Source organism: Cryptomeria japonica, chromosome 4 (assembly GCF_030272615.1).
Source record: "Cryptomeria japonica chromosome 4, Sugi_1.0, whole genome shotgun sequence".
Taxonomy (NCBI): Eukaryota; Viridiplantae; Streptophyta; class Pinopsida; order Cupressales; family Cupressaceae; genus Cryptomeria; species Cryptomeria japonica.
The window spans coordinates 279,802,306-279,826,949 of NC_081408.1; the positions used below are offsets into that span (position 1 = coordinate 279,802,306).

Sequence of the window (24,644 nt, forward strand, 5' to 3'; positions counted from 1 at the left end):
GCATTCCATCAATAAATATTTTATGCTATATTTATGATTATATAGATGATTTCATGTTTATCATTGAGATAGTTTCATAATAAAACATTATAATTTTTTATCAAAAATACTACAAATAAAAATATTCCCAATACAATATAACGATATAATGTCCATTCTTCATTGAATATCAACATACACATTCAATGATCGGAATTATAGATGTAAATCAAATCTTGAATGCATAAAAATATACCACAAATCTTAAATACATAAAAATATACCACAAGCTACCATAATACAAATCAATATTTCTATTATATTATTAAGAATAAGTCCATCACATACTAAATGTACTCAATCAATGAAAAATTATAATCGATAATAGAGACATCTGAAAGGAAGTTGTGATTATTGAGCATTCATCATCCCCCACCCAAAACATTACACCTTTATATGAATATTAGTTGACTAGGTCTTGATCAATAATTTTTTTTAATTATAGAAGCAGATACCCCAAATGTTAGCATCTATGAAAAAATGTTTCTAATGAAATTATCAAAAAAAAATTCTTGATTATCGACCAAGACATTTTATGTAATGGTTACAATGATGACACAATTTCAATATTCTGTTTAAACTACAGAGGTATCGTTTCAATGAATAGAAAGAGATCACAATACAAATGTCGTAATAAAGACAAGAGGACAAATTGTGAGCCTGTTTATCCATGATGTAGACCAGTGCTGTGCTGAAAAATCTTGCTATGATTGACTCGAATCCACTTAGGAAATGTGTCATCCGATAACAAAGGGAAATAAAAGACATTTGGCAGTCATAATAAGATTATCAAAAGCAATTTATTAAAGTTCAATTTTGAATGTCTATTTTGTTTTTTGATTGTGCATCCATCTAGTCGCAGCATTATGGATATGTATAGAGAAAGAATGGAGCAGGGGGAAAATGGCATGGATTGAAATGATAATGCCATGCTATGTAAGAAATGAGAAAGATCTTTGCATTTCTTTCTTACACAATCTCATTCATGACAGTAATGAAATCAATTGTAAGGGATTTAGTATTTAAAACTTTTTGGATCCCTATTTTGAAACAATATCAAGAAGGGAAAAAATATATATCTTGTATCAAACAAACACTTGATTATTTTAACTTCTATTTAATACTGGGTGATGCTAGATTTTGGATGACAATGCAACAACAATTTTATTTACTTAAGACTAAGTTTTTTGAGAAATTTGATAGGTATAGATGTTAGATCAACCATGAAGAAATGACAAGGTTGTTAGTATTTGTTCCAATTGCTCATCTCTTATGTCTAAATGTTAACATTATGTAACATGAGAGGCATAGGGGACAAAAAAAGCATGGGGAGACCAAGAGATATAATTTGCCTCTTCTTCTCCAATCCTTTATTTTTCCACTATTTGTCAAATTATCTTGATTTACCATGACAAATCAGCTAAATTGGAATATACGTTGGGTGAACATAATATAACCCAAATGTCTAAATAATAGGAAAAAGGATTACGAAAACATAAATAAGATGATTTACTTCTAGAAACTTGTTTCCAATGAAGTAAACTACTCATTTTTAAAGATAATTGAACCAACCCCAAAGGAAACATCTTTTAGATATTGTATAGGCTCTTTCTATTAAGAGAGCACCATTTGAATGCCATACAAAACTATAAAACCATTTTCTTATATAACGTGGTTCTTAAAAATATAAATCAATAAAGATTGATTAACATAATTTTAAACATTTTATGTATAGAGAATTTAAAAGGGCTGTACTTATATATTTGTTTTGAGGCGATCATAACTTGTTTACTTGACTTAGTCTCAACATCAATAAGAAAAACACTAATAAAACCTAAAAAAATATATACATATGTCCCTCCTCAATCAGCAAAATACTAATGAAGCCCTCATATAGTATATGCCTCATAATTATGTAGCAAAGGATTTCATCTCTAACCTTCTTGAGCTCCTAGTCAGAACCAATTGTAATTAAAGAGCTAGGGAGCAACAAGAAGGGGAGAATCTCAAGAAATTTTTCATTGATACATTCACCCCATCCCTTACCCCACCTTAATTGCAAAATCTATGGGAGAAAGTAGATACTTAACTCTCCAGGAAGTAGAAATTTGATAAACTAATGATCAATAAACACAAAAATACAAAAGGTGTAGATGGATATCACTGAGACTTCTACCAATGCCTACAATGAGTTTTATGAAGAAGAAAAGACATAAAAGTTGAAGGAAGCCATCATCTCAATTTCTCCTTAGATCAAGAATGAGGAATATGCATCCATTGTATCCTCTATCAAAACATCTACCATGGTGCACATCTAGACCTTTTTGACATAAATAGATCAATAAATGGAGGCTACCACATAGCTTCTCAAAATTCTATTGACTGGAGACCGAATAGACATTTCTAATATCATAGCAATTGAAAAGTTCAAACTTGGTGATATCATACAACAAACAACTTGAGAAGAGGTTCTAAATGAGCATGTACAAACTCATGAAAGATGGGAGGATATTATCAAAGAAATATAGATAAAATATCATCAATATAAGGGGAATCTATCTCAACTTTTTCTAGTCCACCTTTGGTTATTAATTGATGAGATTTTTTAGGATCCAAACTTGTAGAAGGCTATCTTGAAGCAAGAAGTACAAAAGGAGTTTGAGAAAACAAAGAAAGATGAGGCAAAGCACCAGTGTGAAACAACACAAATAGCTCTAGAATCACAACTTCCCACCACCAAGAAAATAGAGGTCGAAGTGAATGAGCTGTACCACTACTGCCTACAACAGATTAGCTTGTTAAAACCCTTCAAGATAAGTATGGAATAGTTGGAGGCCTAGATATCACATAATTTCAAACAATACAATGCCGTGTATGACATGGATGGGATACAAAAAACAAATATTTAAATTCTACATAACCAACATCCACAACAATAAGAATAATTGGATAAAGCGAGATAGAATTTCTAGCATCTAAGGCAATTTGTGAATCTTTGGTTGGCACGTATTACAGATTGATCCATGAGGTATAAATATTTCTTCAAAACATACAAATCCCAACATCACTCCTAGAAGATGAAAACTAGTTGATGCACACACACATTCATATTCACCAACTGCATATAGTTAATGAACATGAGGATGATCAGCTCTAGACATTACAAGTCATCGACAAGGATATTTTTTCATAGAATAGTTAACATGAGCACAAGTCAAGGTTTTGTTGAGGGGATGATGTTGACTAGAAAATGGCATATAGACACAAGTCTAAAGATATAAGAGTGAAACTTGGAAGTAGAGTTTTAGAATATGTATTTTGGAAGATAGTGTCTTTAGGGATACTATATAAGGCCATGTCTACATAGTTTGGAAGGTATAATAGTCTTTATGGATACTATATAAGTATTTAAAAATTTTATTTAAAGGACAAGTACATTGTTGGATATGGTTGTTCATTGTTGCTGATAGGATATGTTTTTGTAGAATATGATGTTGTCATTGATGTCAACATATTCTTGTGATTTGATCCAATGTATTTGGGAAGATTTTCTGATCTGATTTTGTAATTTGGTTTTGTTGATCACTGTTTTGCAGAGGTTGATATTTCCTCTGGTATATTCCGGTGTGATTAGATCTTGTGCTAAGACTTTGGGATATTTTTTGGGATGGTCTTGTGTATCTTCATTTCAGATCGTTCATGATTTGGTGCTCCACAAGTTATCTTTCTTCATGACAGTTGCTGATTGGTTGTGTTCTTGAGCTTCTATACATTGACCGATGAAGATTTGAAAAGTGGTGTTGGTGTAGCTATTCTAGATGATTCTAACATTCTTGCTGGTGTTTCCTAGTTAGGTCCTGTTTGTCTTGATGATCCACATTGATCGTTGTGCAAGTATTTGGTGGTTTTTATCAACCAGTATTGATTTGTGTGTTATGTGGTTGATCTTGTCATGATTTTCGATGGAGTTGGTCATTTGGGAATTTGAATTAGGATCGTGCTATGCTATGTAAATAATTATATTGGTCTGATGGTTGATCTTCGTATTGTGTAATGTAATTTTGTAATTGTGTGTTGAGGGTTAGGGTTTAGTTGACCTTGTTATCAAGGTTGATGAATTGTATATATAGGTGAGTTATTCATGTAATTTGGGTGTCGATGTTGTGTCTGCATTATCAGAGAGAGGTGAATGTGTGAACAAGTGATTTATTCTTTTTTGTTGAGTTTGAGGTGAATTGGGCATTTATCGATGCTATTATTATAGTTCATTTCTTCCGGATTGTAGTCCAAATCATATTGTAAGTCAGTGAGACTTCCCTGAGGCTTGTAGTCTTCTGGGCATATATATTTTGAGTAGTGAGCTCTAGCCAATGTGCTTGAATTCTTGTGCATTCCCCATTATAATATTTTCACATACTTCTACTAGAGTATCATCTGGTAGGTTCCCACCATGGTTTTTCCCTTAATCGGGTTTTCCACGTCAAAATCTTGGTGTTGTGTGTTGTGCTATTAATTTTCTTATCTATCTTATTACTATAGTTTATTAGATCTATGTTTTGGTGGTTGAATTTGTTATTCCAGTGAAGACTAATTCATGCCCCCCTCTCAGTCTTCCTTCTTGACTATTGCTAACAATTGGTATCAGAGCTTGATTCTCCAATAGAAGCTTAATCGCTCAAGGAGATCTAGGATGACAACAAAGGTATTCTCTTTAAGAAGGATAGCCCAAGGTTTGATGTAAGAAACTATTCTATATGAAAGAACCAAATGGAAGTGCACTTAAAATGCTTTGGAGAAAATTACTGGAAGACTACAAAGAATGTCTATGTTATTCCTCAGAATGTACCATCTACTCTAGATAAGGTTAAGGAAGCAGAACATAATATTAGAGTGAAGGAATCATTTATGAGTGTCCTGACTAATTCAGAGATGACAAATGTTATGAGATTTCAAATCACACATGAGATCTGGGAGAAGCTTGAGATTCTATATGGAGGTGATAAACAAGTGAAAGTTGCTAAGTTGTCAGTTTTGGAAGGAAATTATGAGACATTGAAGATGGGAGATGATGAGAACATACACTCTTTTATGTCTAAGGTGAATGACCTAGTCCTAAGTATCAGATGTGCCGTTGGAACCATTAAGGAAGATGAAATTAGTGCTAAGGTGTTGAGATCCTTGCCTCTCACTTATAAATGCAAGGTTGCTGCTATTGATGAGATCCAAAGTGTGGCTATAGTGACAAGAGATGTGTTGTGTGGTACCCCTCCTCAATCAAGCTTTGGTTAACCTAGTTTGACCATGGTTGATCTTATTAATAGTTTGCATGGATAAATGGAATACTAAGTAAAGATGCTTTGATCCAATATGATTGACTATGTTAGACAGATAAATTAGTGAATCTTGACCCCTTAGGGGATAATTAGAAGTAAGTTGCTTGTGTATCATATATATGTTAGGAGTTTGGGGTCCTATCTTGAACCCATCATAAGAATATCTTTCATTTTTGTTATGGACTTATCTTTCAAGATAGAACCTTGATACGTCATTGTCATGAGACCCTTTTTGCATAGGATCCTCATGAGACTAGTGGATAAGATGTAATTCTACATTATGATTGATTTCAAAACTTAGATTGATGATGTTGTGATTCATTATGCATGCTTAACTAGTGATTGTTTTATATGATTTCATTGGTGTTGCAAATGAGTCTATGGCCGCATGAGAATTATTAGGAAAAGTAATTAAAGCATGTTATGAAATCATTTTACCTTGTAGTGCATATTTTGATGCTATGTATTTTACAAGTAATTCCTTGTGTGTGTATATAAGCCTAATGTTTTGGACCTACTGATGTGTGAATTAAGTTATGCAGGATATTAATCCATGTGATCATGAAATTACATGGGAGAGCTAGGGCCAAACCTATGTGCAATAGTGAAGCCAAGATTTGTCTATTTGGAGAGACAATACCTCATTTGTAATGTGTTTATTTCATATAAGTAAATGCTTGTGTGTATGTTCAATTGTCAATTGTTAATTTATTCTTCCTAAAAGGACATGTCCAAGTGTAAAAATGTGATGTGTTGTATTTTATGGTGTCACTTGACACTTGTGATGTGTTGTGAGTTGGCATATGACATGTCCTTGGAGGGAATTGTGAAAACCTATGAATTTTTCAAATCTCATGTAGTTTTCCCAAAATACCACTTGGTTAGGGAGCCCTTGGAATGTCAAATCAAGTTTGACCCGTAGGTAAACTTTAGGTGGGTTTTTGGGGGTTCAAACTAACTCCTATGGTTGAGGTTAGGTCACTTTTAAAGGCCCACTTGGTATACTTATGGGTAATGGACATTTTTAGCCTTGTAACCACTCACATGTGATTTTCAAGTCACTTCAAAAGTGGGTTTTCCAAGATGGACGAAAATTCAGCTTTTTGAAGATTGACCCTTGGTAAGACAACCTTCCATTTCAGTTATTGATGCTCTTCCCCACCTTACACTTACCTTCTCAATTTCCACTTTTATAAAACTTGTAAGAAGGTTGGGAAGACCAACCTTTGAGATCTCACATCCTTTCCAAGGAAGTTGGGAAATGTGAGGAGAGTCTACTTAGGTGAAGAAATTGAAACTTAGTTTTTCATCACCCACTCTCCAATTTTGGAGACCAAGAATTGTTGAAGGGTTTTCCATTGTGAGAAGAAAATTTTAGCTAAGTAAGGAGGATTGTTTCTGGTTTTATTTTGGGCTAGGATGGGATTGGAAGCTCCTCATCAAAACACAATCCATTGTAGCAGGTGAGGTTGGTGCATTGTCACCCATAGGATTAAGATGCATAATCTTGTATTTTATGTGAAAATATAAATGTAACTATAGTTGTTTAAGTATGTCTTAGAGTCTTTATGTTATTATGAATCAAATAAATTTGGTGTTTATTTTTGTATGGCTTTCATTAAAATTGTTGTTTATGGGAGTCAAGACCAAACTCACCCTTGGGAGGGCAGAGTAGTCTTGGGGTGAAGGGAGTATGACAGTCATAGGGTGTAGAGTCTCTCTTCTGGGAAGAGAGGGGAAACAAGGATCTGCGGTCCTTGATGTAATTTATTTATTTTTATAAATTTTGGGGGTCATAAGGGGAGGATTTTTCATGTTGCCTTCGGGGGTCATAAGGGTTTTGTGTCGGGTCATGAGAGATGAAGTGAGAGAGAAAGAAAAGAAAAAATAAAGAGAGAAAGAAAATTGTTGTTTATGATGAAATTTTTTGGATAATGTTATGAGAGCATTTGTTATCTCATTTCTATGGAAGATCGCCCCTTGATATTTGGTCCACCTTCACCCCTAATGTAATATGTCACTTTGATGACTATGTGTTAAGCTTGGGTTGGGAATTTTGTGTTGAATGCCTTCCCCATGAAATCTGGAAAATGAATGTGTTTAAATGTGTGTGTAAAATGTTTGGTGTCTAGTTCTCCCAAGCTCGAGGTAGCCTCTTGTAGGCCTAGGATGGAAGGTGAGCCGCCATGGTCATATTCCAAGCTTTATTTGCAGGTTTTTTGTTGAAAGTAGGAGAAGAAATATGTTCTACATGTGTATTGCTGATTGAGTACCATTTGTGTATCTTGAAGAATTCTGAAAAGAATACTTATAATAAGGCTAATATTCTTGCGTTTATTGTGTACAAAAAAAAACTTGAAAGTTTGTTCTTCTATTTTTCGTAGTTGTAAAATGAAAGTAGTAAAGAAAGAAAAGTGTATTACTTTCCATCCTTAGTCTATTCAATAACTTGTAAAAATAGCTAAGGATGTATTTTTGTTTTCAGTTATAATTCTATGCTGAAGGAAGGAAATAAAATATTCAAATGTTCCTTTTATCAAAAGAAAGAGAAGCATTCAAGTTCCATTTTCTATTTGTTGATGAGAAGTTCTATTGTGGTTGTTGGATTGTTTATTAATTTGAAATTAGCTGTAGGTTTAATCTTGCAAAAAAAAAGGGTGGGGGGGGGAAGGAAAAGGGTTTAGATCCAATATATTTTTGTTAATAAGATTTTAGTTTCCGATAATAATTTTAGGTTTAGAAAAATTAATAACAACTCTACTACAACATACTTATTTTCTTACTAGCTAGTATGGGAAGAAAAAGAAATATTTGTTGAACTTTATAATTTATTTTAGGGTTTAGTGATTTTCAGATCTGCATTAAAGTTATTAGCTTATTTCAATACTAGAAAGTTAAAGAAAGATAGATTTCCACATTTAGGCTATATTAGTAAATGTATCTTGTAACAAATATTTGTAATGTTGTTATTTTATTTTATAAACTGAAAGATATAAAATTGTTAAGAAAATTGTTTATTAAGAAAAAAATTTAATACAAAAAAAGAAATTTACTTTGGCTCATATTGGGGAATCACAGGAGGGGGGAGCCTATGGCTCTACCCCCTTCGCCATAGGCCACAATCACTATTTGGGCCACGACCCACAGTCGTGGGCGACCACGACTATGGGCCGAAGCCCATAGTTGTGGGCATCTATTTCAGTGGGTCGCATCCGCTCTAGTGTCATCTCCCATTGTGTGGCCGCCGTGGGCTGCCATTGCTTGGCCCCTCCCCTGGTTAACACCTTCGTCGTTGCCATGTTCAGAGCCTCCGTCACCCCTTCCAAACCTCTTGCTGTCAATACCTGCACACATAGAAAGTGGCCATGGATATTTTTGGAGAAGAATATCCAAATTTGACTTAGGGTTTGGGTAGCAAAGAAAAGATTAAAAATAATATATAGAGATAGAAACCCTAGCTCGAAACTAGGGTTTAGAGGAAGGGAAAATAAGAGAATAAAAGAGATGGTAATGAGATGTTCCTATCTCATATAATATTTTAGAGGAAACCCAAAAAGGGTTAAATAAAATATTATAATAAAAATTAGGGCTATTTCATAAAGGGGTTGTAAAATTTGAAATAAAGTTATACGGGGAAAAACCCAGGTCAAATGAAGGTTTTTTATAATGTAATATATGTATATATATAAATACATTCTAGAAATTTTAAGTTTAAATAATTAGATGGAATATTTATATGGAGATTATTAAATGATTATATAAATCCTTTAGGGGGAGGTATTTTAAATAAAGATGATCATATTAATCCTTAAGGGGGTATTTTCATTATACCTGAATATATAAACCCTTAAGGGGGTAATTGAAGTGTAAATAACTATTTAAATCCTTTAGGGGATTAGATATCAATAATGGAAGATTTAGTGTTCTAGACAACTTATTAATGCTACTTTAATGATGTTTGGGACTTTACATTTTATTGCTTAAATAATTAATATTAATACAACGAGTTTGTATTAATGACTATATAATGGATTTTAAAATTATTTAAATATTATAAGGAAATAGTATTAACACTTAATATGATTAAATTCAAAAAATTTATTGGGCAAAATAATTAATTATAAGTGTTGAGTTGGCTATATAAGAATAATTTCATCTTTTTTTAATGAAAATTATTGAAAATGTAAAGAATTAAAATATAATTTATATTAGGAATTGTATTCAAGTTTATTGGATGGCTTCCAACATTAAGATGAAATCTAATTAAATTGATTATCAAGTCGCTTAGTGGCTTTGGGAAAGACCTAAGCCTCCTTGTTCAATAAAATAATTTATCGTCGTTTTAGAGGCCCATTCATAATGTCAATTAAGATATCTTTTAGTGAAACTAATTAATTTATCACATCTAATTAAATTTAGGTCACAAGTAATTAAGTGTTTAAAAAAAAATTAAAAAATATTGTTGTGTTATTGCCCAAAAGTTTGGGCATCACATTTGTTGGAAAGATTGTTGCATTTGAGCTGAGTGAGTTTGGAGAATCACATGGAAAGTCTAAGACAACATTTAGAGCATCTACATATGTATTTGGTAAGAAGGAGTATGATCTTGATGAGTGCATAATATCAAGATATGAGAGAGAGAGAGAGAGAGAGAGAGAGAGAGAGAGAGAGAGAAAAGAGATTGAAGAGTAAGAAAGAGAGTTAGATGAGCTTGAAGCATTGATTGCTTGAAGATTTCCTAAAGGAGTTGGTAAGTATGGTGGAAAGTTTCCTTTGAAATGTTTATCTTGTAATAAGATAAGATATTTTGCTTCTAGATGCTTGAAGAGAATGGCTAAGTATAACAGGCATGATATGTTTCACAAGCATGATAGGAATGATAGATATGAGAAGCATGCGAAGTATGATAAGCCTTAAGTATAATCAGAAGTTCAGGAACCATAAACACTGTTATTATGTTGTTGATGAAGGTGTTACAGAAGAAGAATCAGAAGGAGATGAAGTTGTGTTTATTTCCATTAAAGAAGATAGACTTGTACCTATTGATTCCACTAGGTGTACTATTGAGGAGAAATCTCTAGCTGCTAAAGTTGAATAGAAATATGAATGTGTAATTGACAATGGTTGTTCACATCATATGACCAGTGATAAAAGAAAATTTGTAAGCATGGAAAGGTATGGTGGTGAAATAGTTAGATTTGGAGATGACAAAGCCTGTGTAATCCATGGGAGAGGTTCTATTTCTTTTGATGGGAAGCATAAAACTGATGATGTCTTGTATGTTGAATGTTTGAAGCATAATCATTTGAGTGTTGGACAAATGGTTGACAAAGGTTATGATCTAGAATTCAAGGATGGTAAATTTGCAATATCTTTAATGCCTCCAATATAGAGATTGAATTTGGAACTAAGAACGAAGGTAGCATTTTTCATTTGAATGCTGGTGAGAAAAGTTGTTTGATTGATAAGATAGATGAGAGTTTGTTATCACATAGGAGAATGTGTCATGTAAACTTTGGTTCAATGATTAAGATCTGTTCTACACATTTTGTTAGAGATTTGCCTAAGATTGTTAAGCAAACTAATCTGGTATGTAAGGAATGTTAGTTGGGTAAGGAAACAAGAATTTATTTCAAGAGAAAACAATATACATCTAATGGACTACTAGATATTGTGCATACTGACCTATATGGACCTACAAATGTTAGAAGTGTGCAGGGTGATATATATTTTATGCTACTAATTGATGATTATTCCAGGATAATGTGGGTTGTCCTTTTGAAAGATAAATCAAAAGCATTGGACAAATTCAAGATATTCAAAGCTAAGGTGGAAATTGAGTCTAGATTGAAGATGAAATGTTTGAGATCTGATTGAGGTGGAGAATTTTGTTTCGGTGAATTTAATTCATTCTATGAGATGCATGGAATTAGAAGACAATTGTCTTCTCCTAGAACCCCTCAACAAAATGGAGTTGTTGAGAGGAATAACAAAACTATTTTGGATGTTGCAAGGACTATGCTAATTGAAGGAAATGTTCCAAAGATCTACTGGAGATAAGCCATTACCACTACTATTTACACTATTTACGAGATATGGTTTGGTCATGTTCCTATTGTAAGATATCTCAAAGTATTTGGTAGCAATTGTTATGTCAAGAGATGTGGATATAGGAAATTTTGATGTTAGAAGTGATGAAGGTATCTTCTTGGGATATTCAACTAAGAGCAAAGCCTACCGGTGCTACAATAAGAGACTGAGAAAGATTGTGGAGAGTACAAATATGAAAGTGGATGAGAACCTTGGGAAGGAGATCAGAGCGTACGGTTATGATGATGGTCAACATTTTGTTCTAGCCCCTATTCAGACTGAAGAGCCTAAGAAGAATGACTGGGTAGAGATTGTTGATCCGAATGCTACTACTGTCGGTGATGAAGTGCAAGAACCTAAGAATCAGAACAATCAGAAGACTCTGAGATATGTAAGATTGAATCATTCTGAAAATCAAATTATTGGTGATAATAATAAGGGTGTAATGACTAGAAGAAGATTAGCTATTGAAAAAGGATGTTTGATTTCTAAAGTTGAACCTAAAGATGTTGTTGAAGCTTGTAAAGATGAAAATTAGATGAGAGATATGGAAGAAGAGCTAGATCCGATTGAAAAGAATAATACTTGGGAACTTGTGCCTAGACCTAAGGATAAGAATGTTATTTGTACTAAATAGATATTCAGAAACAAATTGAATGAAGCCAGTGAAGTTGTAAGAAATAAAGCTAGACTGGTTTGTAAAGGATATTCACAGCAAGAAGGAATTGATTATGAGGAAAAATTTTCTTCGGTTGCTAGACTTGAAGTTGGTAGACTGTTTCTTGCTTATGCTTCTTATAAAGATTTCAAGGTTTATCATATGGATGCCAAATCTTCCTTTTTGAATGGTGGTCTAGAGGAAGAAGTTTACATTGAGAAGCCTGATGGATTTTCATTATCGAATGATGGAGACATGGTATGTAAGTTGAAGAAATCTCTTTATGGATTGAAACAAGCTCTAGAGCCTGGTATGCTAGATTAGACAAATACTTGTTGAAATTGGGATTTACTAAAGGTGTTGTTGACAGTAATCTATATTTCAAGATAAAAAATGATAATATCTTGATTGTTGAGGCCTTTTTTGATGATATTATCTTTGTTGGTGATGATGACTTGAGCATGAAGTTTGCTGGTGATATGCAGAAATAATTTGAGATATCTATGATTGGTGAGATGAAATTTTTCTTAGGTTTGCAGATTGTGCAAACAGGAAAAGGTATATTCATATATCAAACTAAGTATGTGAAGGAATTGCTGAAAATGTTTGGATTAGATGATTCCAAACTGGTTTGAAATCCTATGGTGTCTAGTTGTAAATTGTCTGAAAATAATGAATCCCTTAAAGCTAATTAGAGTTTGTACAAATCTATGGTTAGTGGATTGATGTAACTTACTCAGACTAGCCCTGAAATTATGCATGCTGTGTGCATGGCTGCTAGATATCAAGTTGATCTGAAGAAGAGTCATGTCACCATTGTTAAGAATATTTTTAGATATCTGAAGGGAACTGTGGATTATGGCTTATGGTATTCGAATAATGATGATGTCATGTTGTGTGCGTACATTGATGCTGATTGGGATAGTGATGTAGATGACCAGAAGAGAACTACCGATGGAGCATTCTTTGGGAAAGAAGTTGGTTTCATGGGCAAGTAAGAAACAAGATTTTATGTCCTTATCTACTAATGACGCTGAGTAGATTGCTGAGCTACTAGTAATTACACTCAGGTATTTTGGATGAAGTTGATGCTGAAGGATATCAGAGTTATTCATGATGAGCCTATTTTTATTTACTATGATAATTCTAGTGCTATCAACGTGTCAAATAATCCGGTGCAACATTCAAAGACTAAGCATATATCAATCAAATATCATTACTTGAGAGAACAAGTCAGTGAAGACAAGGTGAAGCTAGAGTATGTATCTACAAAGGAACAAATAGCTGATGTTTTCACTAAGCCTTTGCCTGCAGATACACTTTTCTATTTGAGATACAAGTTAGGGGTATCCACACCTCCTGATGAGAACTAGATGCATTGAGTTGCATCAATCTGGGGGATTTTAGAGTCTTATCTTTTTATTTGGATTGGTGAGTTGGTGTTGCTCCTCTAGTGGAGTAGTTTGTTGATCTAGTTATGTGTTTTAGGGGGAGAGAGATTCAATTTTTTGTTTTGGGAGAGAGAGAGAGATCGGTTTTTTGTTTCTGAGATATTTGGCATTGTTGTCAAAGGGGGAGAGAGATTAAGTGAAAAATTGCTTTATCTATCTTGATCTTAGGGGTAGTATGCTGAGATACCTTCTTTCTTTGCATTGATTGTGTTTTACATTCATATGTTGCCATCAATGCCAAAAGGGAATATTGTTGGATATGGTTGTTCATTGTTGTTTCTAGGATATCTTGTTGTGATTTGATCTGGTGTATTTGGGAAGATTTTTTGATCCGGTTTTGTAGTTTGGTTTTGCTAATCATTATTTTGCAGAGGTTGATATTTCCTCCGATATATTCTGGTGTGATTAGATCTTGTGCTAATACTTTAGGATATTGTTTGGGATGGTCTTGTGTATCTTCATTGCGGATGGTTTGTGATTTGGTGCTCCACAAGTTATCTTTCTCCGTGATAGTTGCTGATTGGTTGTGTTCTTGAGCTTATAGACGTTGATCGATGAAGATTTGAAAAGTGATGTTGGTGCAGCTACTCTGGATGATTCTAACGTGATTTTTGGTGTTTCCTAGTTGTATCATATTTTTCTTGATGATCTGCATTGATAATTCTATGAATTTTTGGTGGTTTTCGTGTTATGCGATATTTCTGGTCGGGTAGCATATTGCGGTTGATCTTGGCATGATTTGCAATAGATTTTATCATTTGGGAACTTGAATTAGGACTATGCTATGCTATGTAAATCATTATATTGGTCAGGTGGTTGATCTTCATATTATGTGATGTAATTTTGGAATTTTGTGTTGAGGGTTAGGGTTTAGCGGACCTTGTTATCAAGGTTGATGAATTGTATATATAGGTGAGTTATTCATGCAATTTGGGTGTCCATGTTGTGTCTGCATTATCAAAGAGAGGTGAATATGTGAACAAGTTATTTATTCTTCAGTGTTGATTCTGAGGTGAGATTGGTGTTGTTGGGCAGACATCTGTGCTTACCTGAAACTGTCATCAGGCATTTGTAGAAGCTATTATTACAATTTATTTCTTCTGGATTGTAGTCTGAATCATATTGCAAGGCAGTGGAACTTCCCTAATGGTTGTAGTCTTCTGAGCAAATATCTTTTGAGTAGTGAGCTTTAGACAGTGTGCCTGAATGACTTTGCATTCCCCATTGTAATATTTTCACATACTAATGCAGAGTATCATCTTACTGTGAGTAGGTTCCCACCATGGTTTTTTTCCTTAATAGGGGTTTCCATGTCAAAATCTTGGTATTGTGTGTTGTGTTGTTAATTTGTTTATCTGTCTTATTACTATAGTTTATCAGATCTGTGTTTTGGTGGTTGAATTTGTTATTCTGATGAAGACTTATTCACCCCCCCCCCTCTCATTCTTCCTTCTTGATTGTTGCAAACAATACTACATATCATAGTAGGTTCCATAGCTTGTTCGAAAGTGGACAATTTTCACTTAAATGCTTCCAACAAAGTAATTGGTGGCAAGCATATAAGACCTTGTATATTCCTTTTTTTAAGTATGGTTATTGTAATTGTCAGAAAACTAAAGGTCACTTTAGATTTTAGTACTTTTGGATTTCTTTCATCAAGGTGGTATCCACCGATATGCTACCATACGCACTTCTTTGTTCCACTACCAATGAAATACCTTTCATGGCTAATCTCTTTATTATTTTCCTATACTTATAGATAACATTTTCTTGTTTCTTATTTCTATGTAGTTCTATTTATAAATTGGATCTCTATTTAATATGTTATCAAGATGCAACACTCACTTTAAAAAAAAAATACAATGTAGAATCATCTTCATATCTATATTATTTTTTGGAGTGTTTGATTGAGTTCAATTTTTAATAAAAATTTCTTATATTTACATTGACATCCATCTTCATGATAGTTTGCATACAAGATGAAGTGGGAGAAAAATGTAATGGTTAAAAAGGCACAAGCATTAATTTAGGACTCATTTTGGTTTGATTAGAATTTGTAAACAATCCCATGGATTTCTCTAAATCCTTATTTTTTACCTTATTTTCATCTTGTATTAGTTACATAAGTGATATTAATTGCTTTTGAACTTATGAAAATAATCCCTTTACTTTTAAATTTCAAAACCTAATTCATTTCTAATGTTATATTTGATATTTTATCAAGTGGTTTATTCACACATTCTTAAATGATTTAATGCAAGGGATTATGTATCCCTATCATGTGTAAACTATTAATCACCATGAACAATTTTTAGAGCCAAAACATATTGAGAACTTTTAAACAAATAGAAACTAACAATCTAAAAGCTTAAATAAATTAAATCTAAAGGTCATATCAGATCCATGACCTAGACTAGATCCACAAACACTAGACCAAAACTAGATGAGCATAAAATGATCAAAGATGACACATAATTCATTGACTAATTCCAAAGCATTAACCTAAGTATAATTGATATTTCTACTATATTAAAAACTAATCATCCAAGATCAAATCTATAAGCATAAAAGTGATCTAAAATGATAAACAAACCATTGACTTTTGCTATAATCTAAAGCATAATTGATATTTCCACAATATTAAAAAATCATCATCTCACACCATCCATAACTTTAACTCTAAATATTACTTATTATTTTATTCTTTTCCGATAATTCATTTCCATTAATTGCATTAATGATACAAAACCTTTTTTATCTAAAATTTTATTTTATATATAAAATATGTATCTTTTCACTTTTCTTTTTAGAGGGCAGATTGTTGAGCTATGAAAGTCCTTTGTGGCAAATCCTCTTGGTCTATCTCAGGAAAACTCAATGGATGCCCTTTGTCATGGCCGGTAGAATTAAGTATTTGAGAAACATATCTTATATGCCGTTGCCAATCTTCCAAGTTTCAAGCGCCATTAATTTATTCATAACTTCTGCAAATTTATTACATATCCTGAAGACTTGAAGAAAAGAAGGTTGAGCAGTATACATAACACTACATTTTTCATACTGCGAGAGAGGGCAAAGTAAGCACCTTTGATGGATGACCTATAATGGGATCTGTCGTCCCAGAACATAGACCACACTATGACTCCTCCATATTTGGGGAATGTCTTGATATGATGCAGCACTTTGGAGATTAGGGTCTGGAGGAATGTAGCCGTTGCCGGCAGCACCACTTCTGAATTTCTTCCTTGTGTTTTTTACGTTCGATAGGTTTTTTTGGGTCTCTAAATGACAATATGTTTTGTAGAATTACTACCACCAACTTCTTCCTTTCAACATCACTAGGTTAACTTTGCAAACTAGTGAAAGATATTGGTTCTTATCAAAGACGATGCCAATCCTCATAATTTAAAGGTATGAAACGTAAAAAATTATATTCTGTACTTAGTTCAAAGATAAACTTAGGTCAAAGATGTTGATTGTAGGAGGATATTCGATCATACAAACTACAAAGATGCTGGTGCTTTTTGGATACTCGTGTATTGAATTTTGACTAACCATTAGCATGATATAATATTGGCCGTTGATTTTGAATCAAACTTTTATTTTTATTTTTTTATTTTTTTATTTTTGGTATATAAAGGGACCATTCTTATCTGGTATTGAAAATTGTTGATAATTATGAGGCAAGTAATTGAAAAAAATGCACTCTATTTTTATTTGATTGGTGAAGTTACTTGTTGATACTTGTAAAAATTATGAATATGATAACTTTGAAGGTTATATTTATTTTCAATTATTAGTAACTCTAATTACATGTAAATATTTTCAAATATTAATGTGTTGTATAAATATTTAGGCGTATTTATTTCTTTTTGAGTTTAATAACCTGCACTTTGAATATATGTATCATTTATGTCTAACTTTAAATTATTCTAGTGAAACGTGAATTGATTTTTAAGGTGTTTTTCTTTTAATAATTCTGAAGTGTATTCATGTGAAATCAATTAGAATTTACGTTTTCTAACTACTTTCTCTCACACCATTTTTATAATATTTTTTAGTTTATTCTTAGATCTATTCCTTTATTTTGAAAAGAATTGATGAAATTTATTTGTCATTTCTACTTATTTTTAAAAATAACTTGTAATTCTTGTAAATGAAGGTAAAATTCTACTAAATTTGTGAATATTTATTTAAAACCACCTTACCGTATGTTATCAAAGATAAGAGTCCAAATGTATGTCCCTTTGTGAAAATAGTCTACAATGAATTCTGAATGAAAACTAGTGCATCAAGACCTAACTATCAAAGCTTTCTGATAGAAAATTTTATCATAAAATTTAGTTATATTGAAAGAGAAATAAGATTCATTGTGGATTTTATCCGTATTTGTACATGTATGAAAAACAATCAATAGTTATTATTTGTACAATAACAAACATGCAAGTGGTGCACTTCTTGTTGAAATGGAGACCACATCTCAAGTCTTTTACATTCCTATTTACAACATTCCCATAGATTGGTATTGATCCTTAATTTTACCCATTTTTTTAATCTTAAATTACTTCCATAATCATTAAAGTGATCTTGATGCCTTTTTCACTTATGAAAATAATCCTTTTCATTTTAATTTTTAAAACTTAATTTACGCTTGAAGTTATCCTTAATCTATAATCTAGTGAATTTTTCAACTATTCTAAGATATTTTAGCATGAGTAAATAATTATCCTTTCTATGTGGAAAGTACCAAGCACCATGAACAATTTTTTAAGTCAACATATTGATAACATTTAGAGAAATACAAACTAATAAACTAAAAAATTAATGAGATTGCATCTGATGGCCATATAAAATGCATGATCTAGACTACATTCACTCATGCAATATCAAATCTATAAGCATACAAGTGATCTAATGTGATAGACGAACTATTGATTTGTTCTAATGCATTAATTAACCCATCACTGATATTTCTACCATATCAAAAAATTATCATCCAACATCCACCGTAACTTTAATTCTAAATCTTACTTTTTTATTCCTTATGATAATTCATTTCTATTTATTACATGAAATAAAACATGTTTCTAAGGTATATTTTTAATATGTACAACTATTGTGTGGAAACTATCAATCACCATCAACAATTTCAACATATTGAGAAATTTTTGAGAAATAGAAACTTTAAAGAGATTGGATCTAATGGTCATATCAAAATCAAGACCTAGACTAGATTCACAAATGCAAGATCAAATCTAGATAAGCATAAAATGGTCTAAGATGATAGATAAATCACTGACTAATTCCAAAACATTAACCTACATATAATTGATATTTCTAGAATATTAAAAATTACCATCGAACATCCATTATATCTTTAACTCTAAATATTACCTATTATTTTTTTCCCTTTTAGATAATTTATTTCCTTTAATTACATATTGTAAATGGTACAAAACATTTTGTCTATGGTAAATTATTTATATTAATATTATTCTATATACGAAATATGTTTCCTTTCCACTTTTCCATTAATAGCTAGCATATTATGCTATGAAATTCCATTTTGGCAAATCCTCTTGGTCAATCTCAAGAAAACACAGTACATGGCCTTTGTCATAATTGCTAGAATTAAGTTTCTTAAGAAAGATGTCTTATATGCCCTTGCCAATCTTCCAAGTTCTTAGCACTATTTGTTTATACATAACTTCTACAAACTACAAACTAAAAGAAATTGGACAAATAGACTATATCAAATCCAGGAGCTACACTAGATCTACCCATGCAAGACCAAATCCTTAATCATAAAAGTCATCTAAAATATTAGATAAATCATTGACTAGGCATAAAGAATTCATTTATGCATCACTTACATTTCTAAAATCTATTTATTGTATATCATTAATGTACACACATTTTATCTAAGGTAGATTGTTAATATTAATATTAATTTTTATATGAAATATATTTCCTTTTCACTTTTCCTTAGTAGGTAGGGTGTTCAGCTACGAATGTCGATTTTGCCAAATCCTCTTGGTCAATCTCAGGAAAACTCACTGGATGTCCTTAGTCATGGCTGGTAGATTTAAGTTTTTAAAGCAACATGCCATATATATACCCTTACCAATCTTCCAAGTTCTTAGCACAATTAATTTATACATAACTTGGGCAAATTTATTACATATCTTATCTCCACTCTTCTAGAGTTGAAGAAACGCAGGGTGAGCATTATATACATAAGCTGAAGCGTTATTTACACGATACTAGAGTTTTCATTCTGCGAGATAGGCGAAAGTAAGCACCTCACCGACGTCATCGAGGTCATCCATGGACGGGTTCGATACGACAGAACGTTTGATAGCTGAGCTATAATTGGTTTTTTCGTCCCAGAACTTGGACCACAGCATGACACCTCCATATTGGGGTGATTTCTTGACAGTAGGCAGCACTTTCGAGATAAGGATGTTTGGAGGAATGAAACCGCTGCCAGCAGCACCAGGGGCAGCCGGAAGCCCGACGAAGAATCCCCGTGGTTCAGCAGTCCGCACAGATGATGTCCACTTCTTCCACGAATTCAACAGCTTGGAAGCATCACCATTGGCGTACTGGCACGAAGGATTGTTGTAGAACTGGATCCACACGTAGTCGAACAACCCAGTCTTTAAGGCCTCTCCAAGATGTGCGTCAGGAAAGGGACACTGCGGAGCAGCGCTGAGATAGACCTTCTTAGAGGGGGTGCTACGGGCCTTCAAGGCCCTCACGAGATGCTCCCAGTTCTTCGTTGTGGCTTCGATGTCGAAGTCGATGCCGTTTAGAACGGCGGGTCCGAGAGGCCTGGAGGGCGAGCTCCCTCCGAGATAGTTGTTCCACAGATAGTCGGCCGCCTTGCGCGCATCATCCGGTGAAGCGACTGAATAACTTCCGGTGCCTCCTCCGAGGGAGAGAAACACCTTTACGCCGCGGGACTGGCAGGTTTTAATGTCGGCGCTCAGTGATTTGCATGATCCCGTTGCAGGATTGCAGTGGCCTGCCAGATTGAGGACTGGCGTCTGCCCGTTCCCAAACGTGGTCAGAAACGAGATCATCACATATTTGAAGTTGCCGCTTGTGCAGGTTTTCGCGAGAGTGGCTTCGCCAGTACTTTGGCCCCAGTATACGCTTATGCTTCCCGCCGATGCCCCGTTCCACAGCAGAGCAACTATCAGGGCAATGGCGGCCCCTCTCATTCCGTGAGTCTTCATTCTTGGCAACTAATGGTTTTCGTTGCCTAAGCTGGTGAGATTGGCGTGTTTATATAGGTCTCCGGAAACTCTATCCAGATAGATAAACTGCACTTTGCATAAATGAGGTGTCCCCCCTACGTATGTTTGTGCAGTTTAAATGGCTGCATAGATGGTCTGGAACAGGCCTGGAATTTGACGGTCACCCCTAACTGTCATATGAATTTTTGATGACGGTTTAGTCATTTCAATGCCTTTCATTTGAGGTTTTAAGAAAAATATTAACTGTTAAAAAATATAAAAGTAGAAGATTGAAACAATTAATAATTATTAATTTAGTAATAATAAACATTTAAATTTTAAAACTATATATATTATGACAAGTTTCTATAACAATCTTATTAAATCTATTTAAAAATTTAAATTGACTAAGCTTCTAAATTCATATATAAAAAAATAAAATATATTGTAAAAATTCATATTAAAATATTTTATCAATTATATTCTATCATTTCAATTATGAGAAGTTTCTAAATTCATATGAAAAAATAGAACTATTCTAAAAGATCATATTAAAATATTATAAAATTAGAAACAACTACATTCTTCCATATCTATATTTTTTTACGGTTTATTTATAATTTGAAGTGTCATCTATACGATTTTAGAAAAAAATAACATGTCAATACATACAATCTACTAATTTTCTAAGCTGTCAAATTCAAAAGTGAAAAAACGACCATTTTGCCTGTCAAATTCCAGGCCTGGTCTGGAGTACCCAGTTGAACGTGTCCTGCGGCGGGTTTCCATATTCGGTAGTACTTGTGAATGTGAATTGCATGGGATGCTTTGTCACGGGTGATGAAACCAAAGGCATTGACAAAATGAGAGGCGTCTTAAATGCAAGCCTCTTAACTGTATTAATTTCTTTAATTCAAATTGTGCCGTAAGAATGATTCAGCTTCTCCAGGACAGCAAACGAATTCTTATCCTTGTGGAATCATCATACATCATGATGATTCAATCCTCATACATCATGATGATTCAATTTGTATATACAAAATTATTTGTTCACTTAATCCTTAGCTGCGACTAATCATCATGTAAATACATTCCTATTTATTCTTATCACAGAGGTATTATCTACGTCGATTCTCCATAGAAAACGGCATCATGTCATGATTGGAACGTCCGATGCAATATCATATTTTCTATAGCTAGAGTGATGTGACCCGAAACAACCTACTAACATTGACCTCTCCGCATTCCGGTTTCCATCAAACAAATTTAATTTTTTTAATATGCTTGTACCGCCAATTCTTTTCTTTCTTCTTCCTGCCCTTTTTCTATGGCAGTGCATCCCAATTGCAGGCTGGATTGCAGAGCTGACATAGCCAGTAACTATGAGATTAAGGCGACTTTTGAGGTGGGCGTACGGTTAGATCGTGAAGCCTTGTAAAGTTAGCTCAGCTTAGCTTAGGATGTTAAATTTTCATGAGTGCTCAAGGTTTCACGGGCTTTCGAGATATTGAATTAGGGTAAGAGAATCAGTAGCCGCTATAGCTAATTTGACACATTTACATATTTTAAATGGTATATTGAAACTGAATGATTTTTTTTTGTTGTCTTTATATGCGATTCAATTATTTATATCTATTGTTATGGCTTCTGGGTGGTAACAACACACGCTCTGCAATCCGTAATGCAACAAGGGCCAAAAAGTAGAGTTTTCAAACTGTTGCTAGATACATGACAAGGATTGCGCCAATACCGGTTTGCTTAGTCAACCAATAAAATTTAATAATTTACCCATTTACAAATTAAAAATACACCTAAATCACACTATTAAGTCATGTGGGGACGCTCACCATATTAAAATAAAAAATATCAATGCGGCGGGCCAATTTATTTATAGGTGTCCCTATTTATGTTTGGTGAGGGCCACATCATAGCTTTCACTCACATCAATTGACGAGCATTGATGTGCCCTAAACTTTATTTTCTTGATGCTTTTTTAGGGATTATTTTCCCGACACCAAGGTTCCCTTGCCTTGCTCCTTTGTTGTTATGATTGCAACCTCCTCTGCAACCTGTAGGAAATGTCTCCACTCCATGATTCCTTGTTCATTGCTATCAATGGCTCTCTTTCCTCCTTGCATTTTAGTGTCTTCTTTGGAAATCATTTCTATGTATGTCGTTAAGGGTTTCCTTACAATGATTTCTTTCACATTTTTTGTTGAAATCATTACTTGGGGTACAAAATAAATAGAACAACATGTGAATATGTGAATAAAGAATATCATGTACTTTTTTTCATAATCCTTAGTTTATAATAATAATTTTTTACATATGAATATATGATTATTGTCACAATATTCTCATATATTATGTTATAATTGCAATTTCTTCAAAATGTATGCTGTCTAGGGATTCATTCTCTTGTCAAATAATTTTTAATAGCCATAAATGGTTATAAACTTTTGGGTATAGGCTTATTGATCTCTAGATTTTGTTTTAGATGATAAGTATGACTGTATTTGTCATAAATATTAAATGTCACTGATCAACTTTAATGGTCGAGGATTTGTCATAAATATTGAATGCCACTGATCAACTTTTATGGTCGAGATCATCTTTAACCTCACTTTGGGCATTGCTGAACCCATAGTCGCAGTACCGAGGTTGAACTATTTTGTACACAGGCTTACAGCAATCATGAAACCAACCCTCGTGCTATTTCAACCTTTAGTGATGTGGACCAACTTTCACTTTGGCCACTCCCGCTTCTTGGAATAGATTACACACATAGTTTTTGTGCCCTAGAATTTTTAATTGGAGGATATGACCACATGTTTGATTCTATCTACAACAAAAGCTCTATTAACAATCACTTTTTATCTAAAGCGCTGAGCATTTCTGACATTATCGTTTACTTTATGAGTTATAAGTATCAGCCTGTTTTTATCTAATTCTTATTAGTACTATTTGATTCGTTACCTAATCAGACTTGGGCAAATATCATAGGGTAGTTTTTTTGTGCTCATATTACTTATTATTTTATTCTTTTCCGATAATTCATTTCCATTAATTGCATTAATGATACAAAACCTTTTTATCTAAAATTTTATTTTATATATAAAATATGTATCTTTTCACTTTTCTTTTTAGAGGGCAGATTGTTGAGCTATGAAAGTCCTTTGTGGCAAATCCTCTTGGTCTATCTCAGGAAAACTCAATGGATGCCCTTTGTCATGGCCGGTAGAATTAAGTATTTGTGAAACATATCTTATATGCCGTCGCCAATCTTCCAAGTTTCAAGCGCCATTAATTTATTCATAACTTCTGCAAATTTATTACATATCCTGAAGACTTGAAGAAAAGAAGGTTGAGCAGTATACATAACACTACATTTTTCATACTGCGAGAGAGGGCAAAGTAAGCACCTTTGATGGATGACCTATAATGGGATCTGTCGTCCCAGAACATAGACCACACTATGACTCCTCCATATTTGGGGAATGTCTTGATATGATGCAGCACTTTGGAGATTAGGGTCTGGAGGAATGTAGCCGTTGCCGGCAGCACCACTTTTGAATTTCTTCCTTGTGTTTTTTACGTTCGATAGGTTTTTTTGGGTCTCTAAATGACAATATGTTTTGTAGAATTACTACTACCAACTTCTTCCTTTCAACATCACTAGGTTAAATTTGCAAACTAGTGAAAGATATTGGTTCTTATCAAAGACGATGCCAATCCTCATAATTTAAAGGTATGAATCGTAAAAAATTATATTCTGTACTTAGTTCAAAGATAAACTTAGGTCAAAGATGTTGATTGTAGGAGGATATTCGAT

General features: G+C 33.3%; 1 protein-coding gene across 1 annotated transcript; it reads right to left on the reverse strand.

Moving 5' to 3' along the window:
* Positions 1 to 19,823: 19,823 nt before the first annotated feature.
* Positions 19,824 to 20,840, reverse strand: LOC131038826 (acidic endochitinase-like). The gene has a single exon (XM_057971384.2). It carries the CDS (start codon positions 20,810 to 20,812, stop codon positions 19,844 to 19,846), a length of 969 nt encoding a protein of 322 aa, XP_057827367.2. The 5' UTR covers positions 20,813 to 20,840; the 3' UTR covers positions 19,824 to 19,843.
* Between the last annotated feature and the right edge of the window lie 3,804 nt (positions 20,841 to 24,644).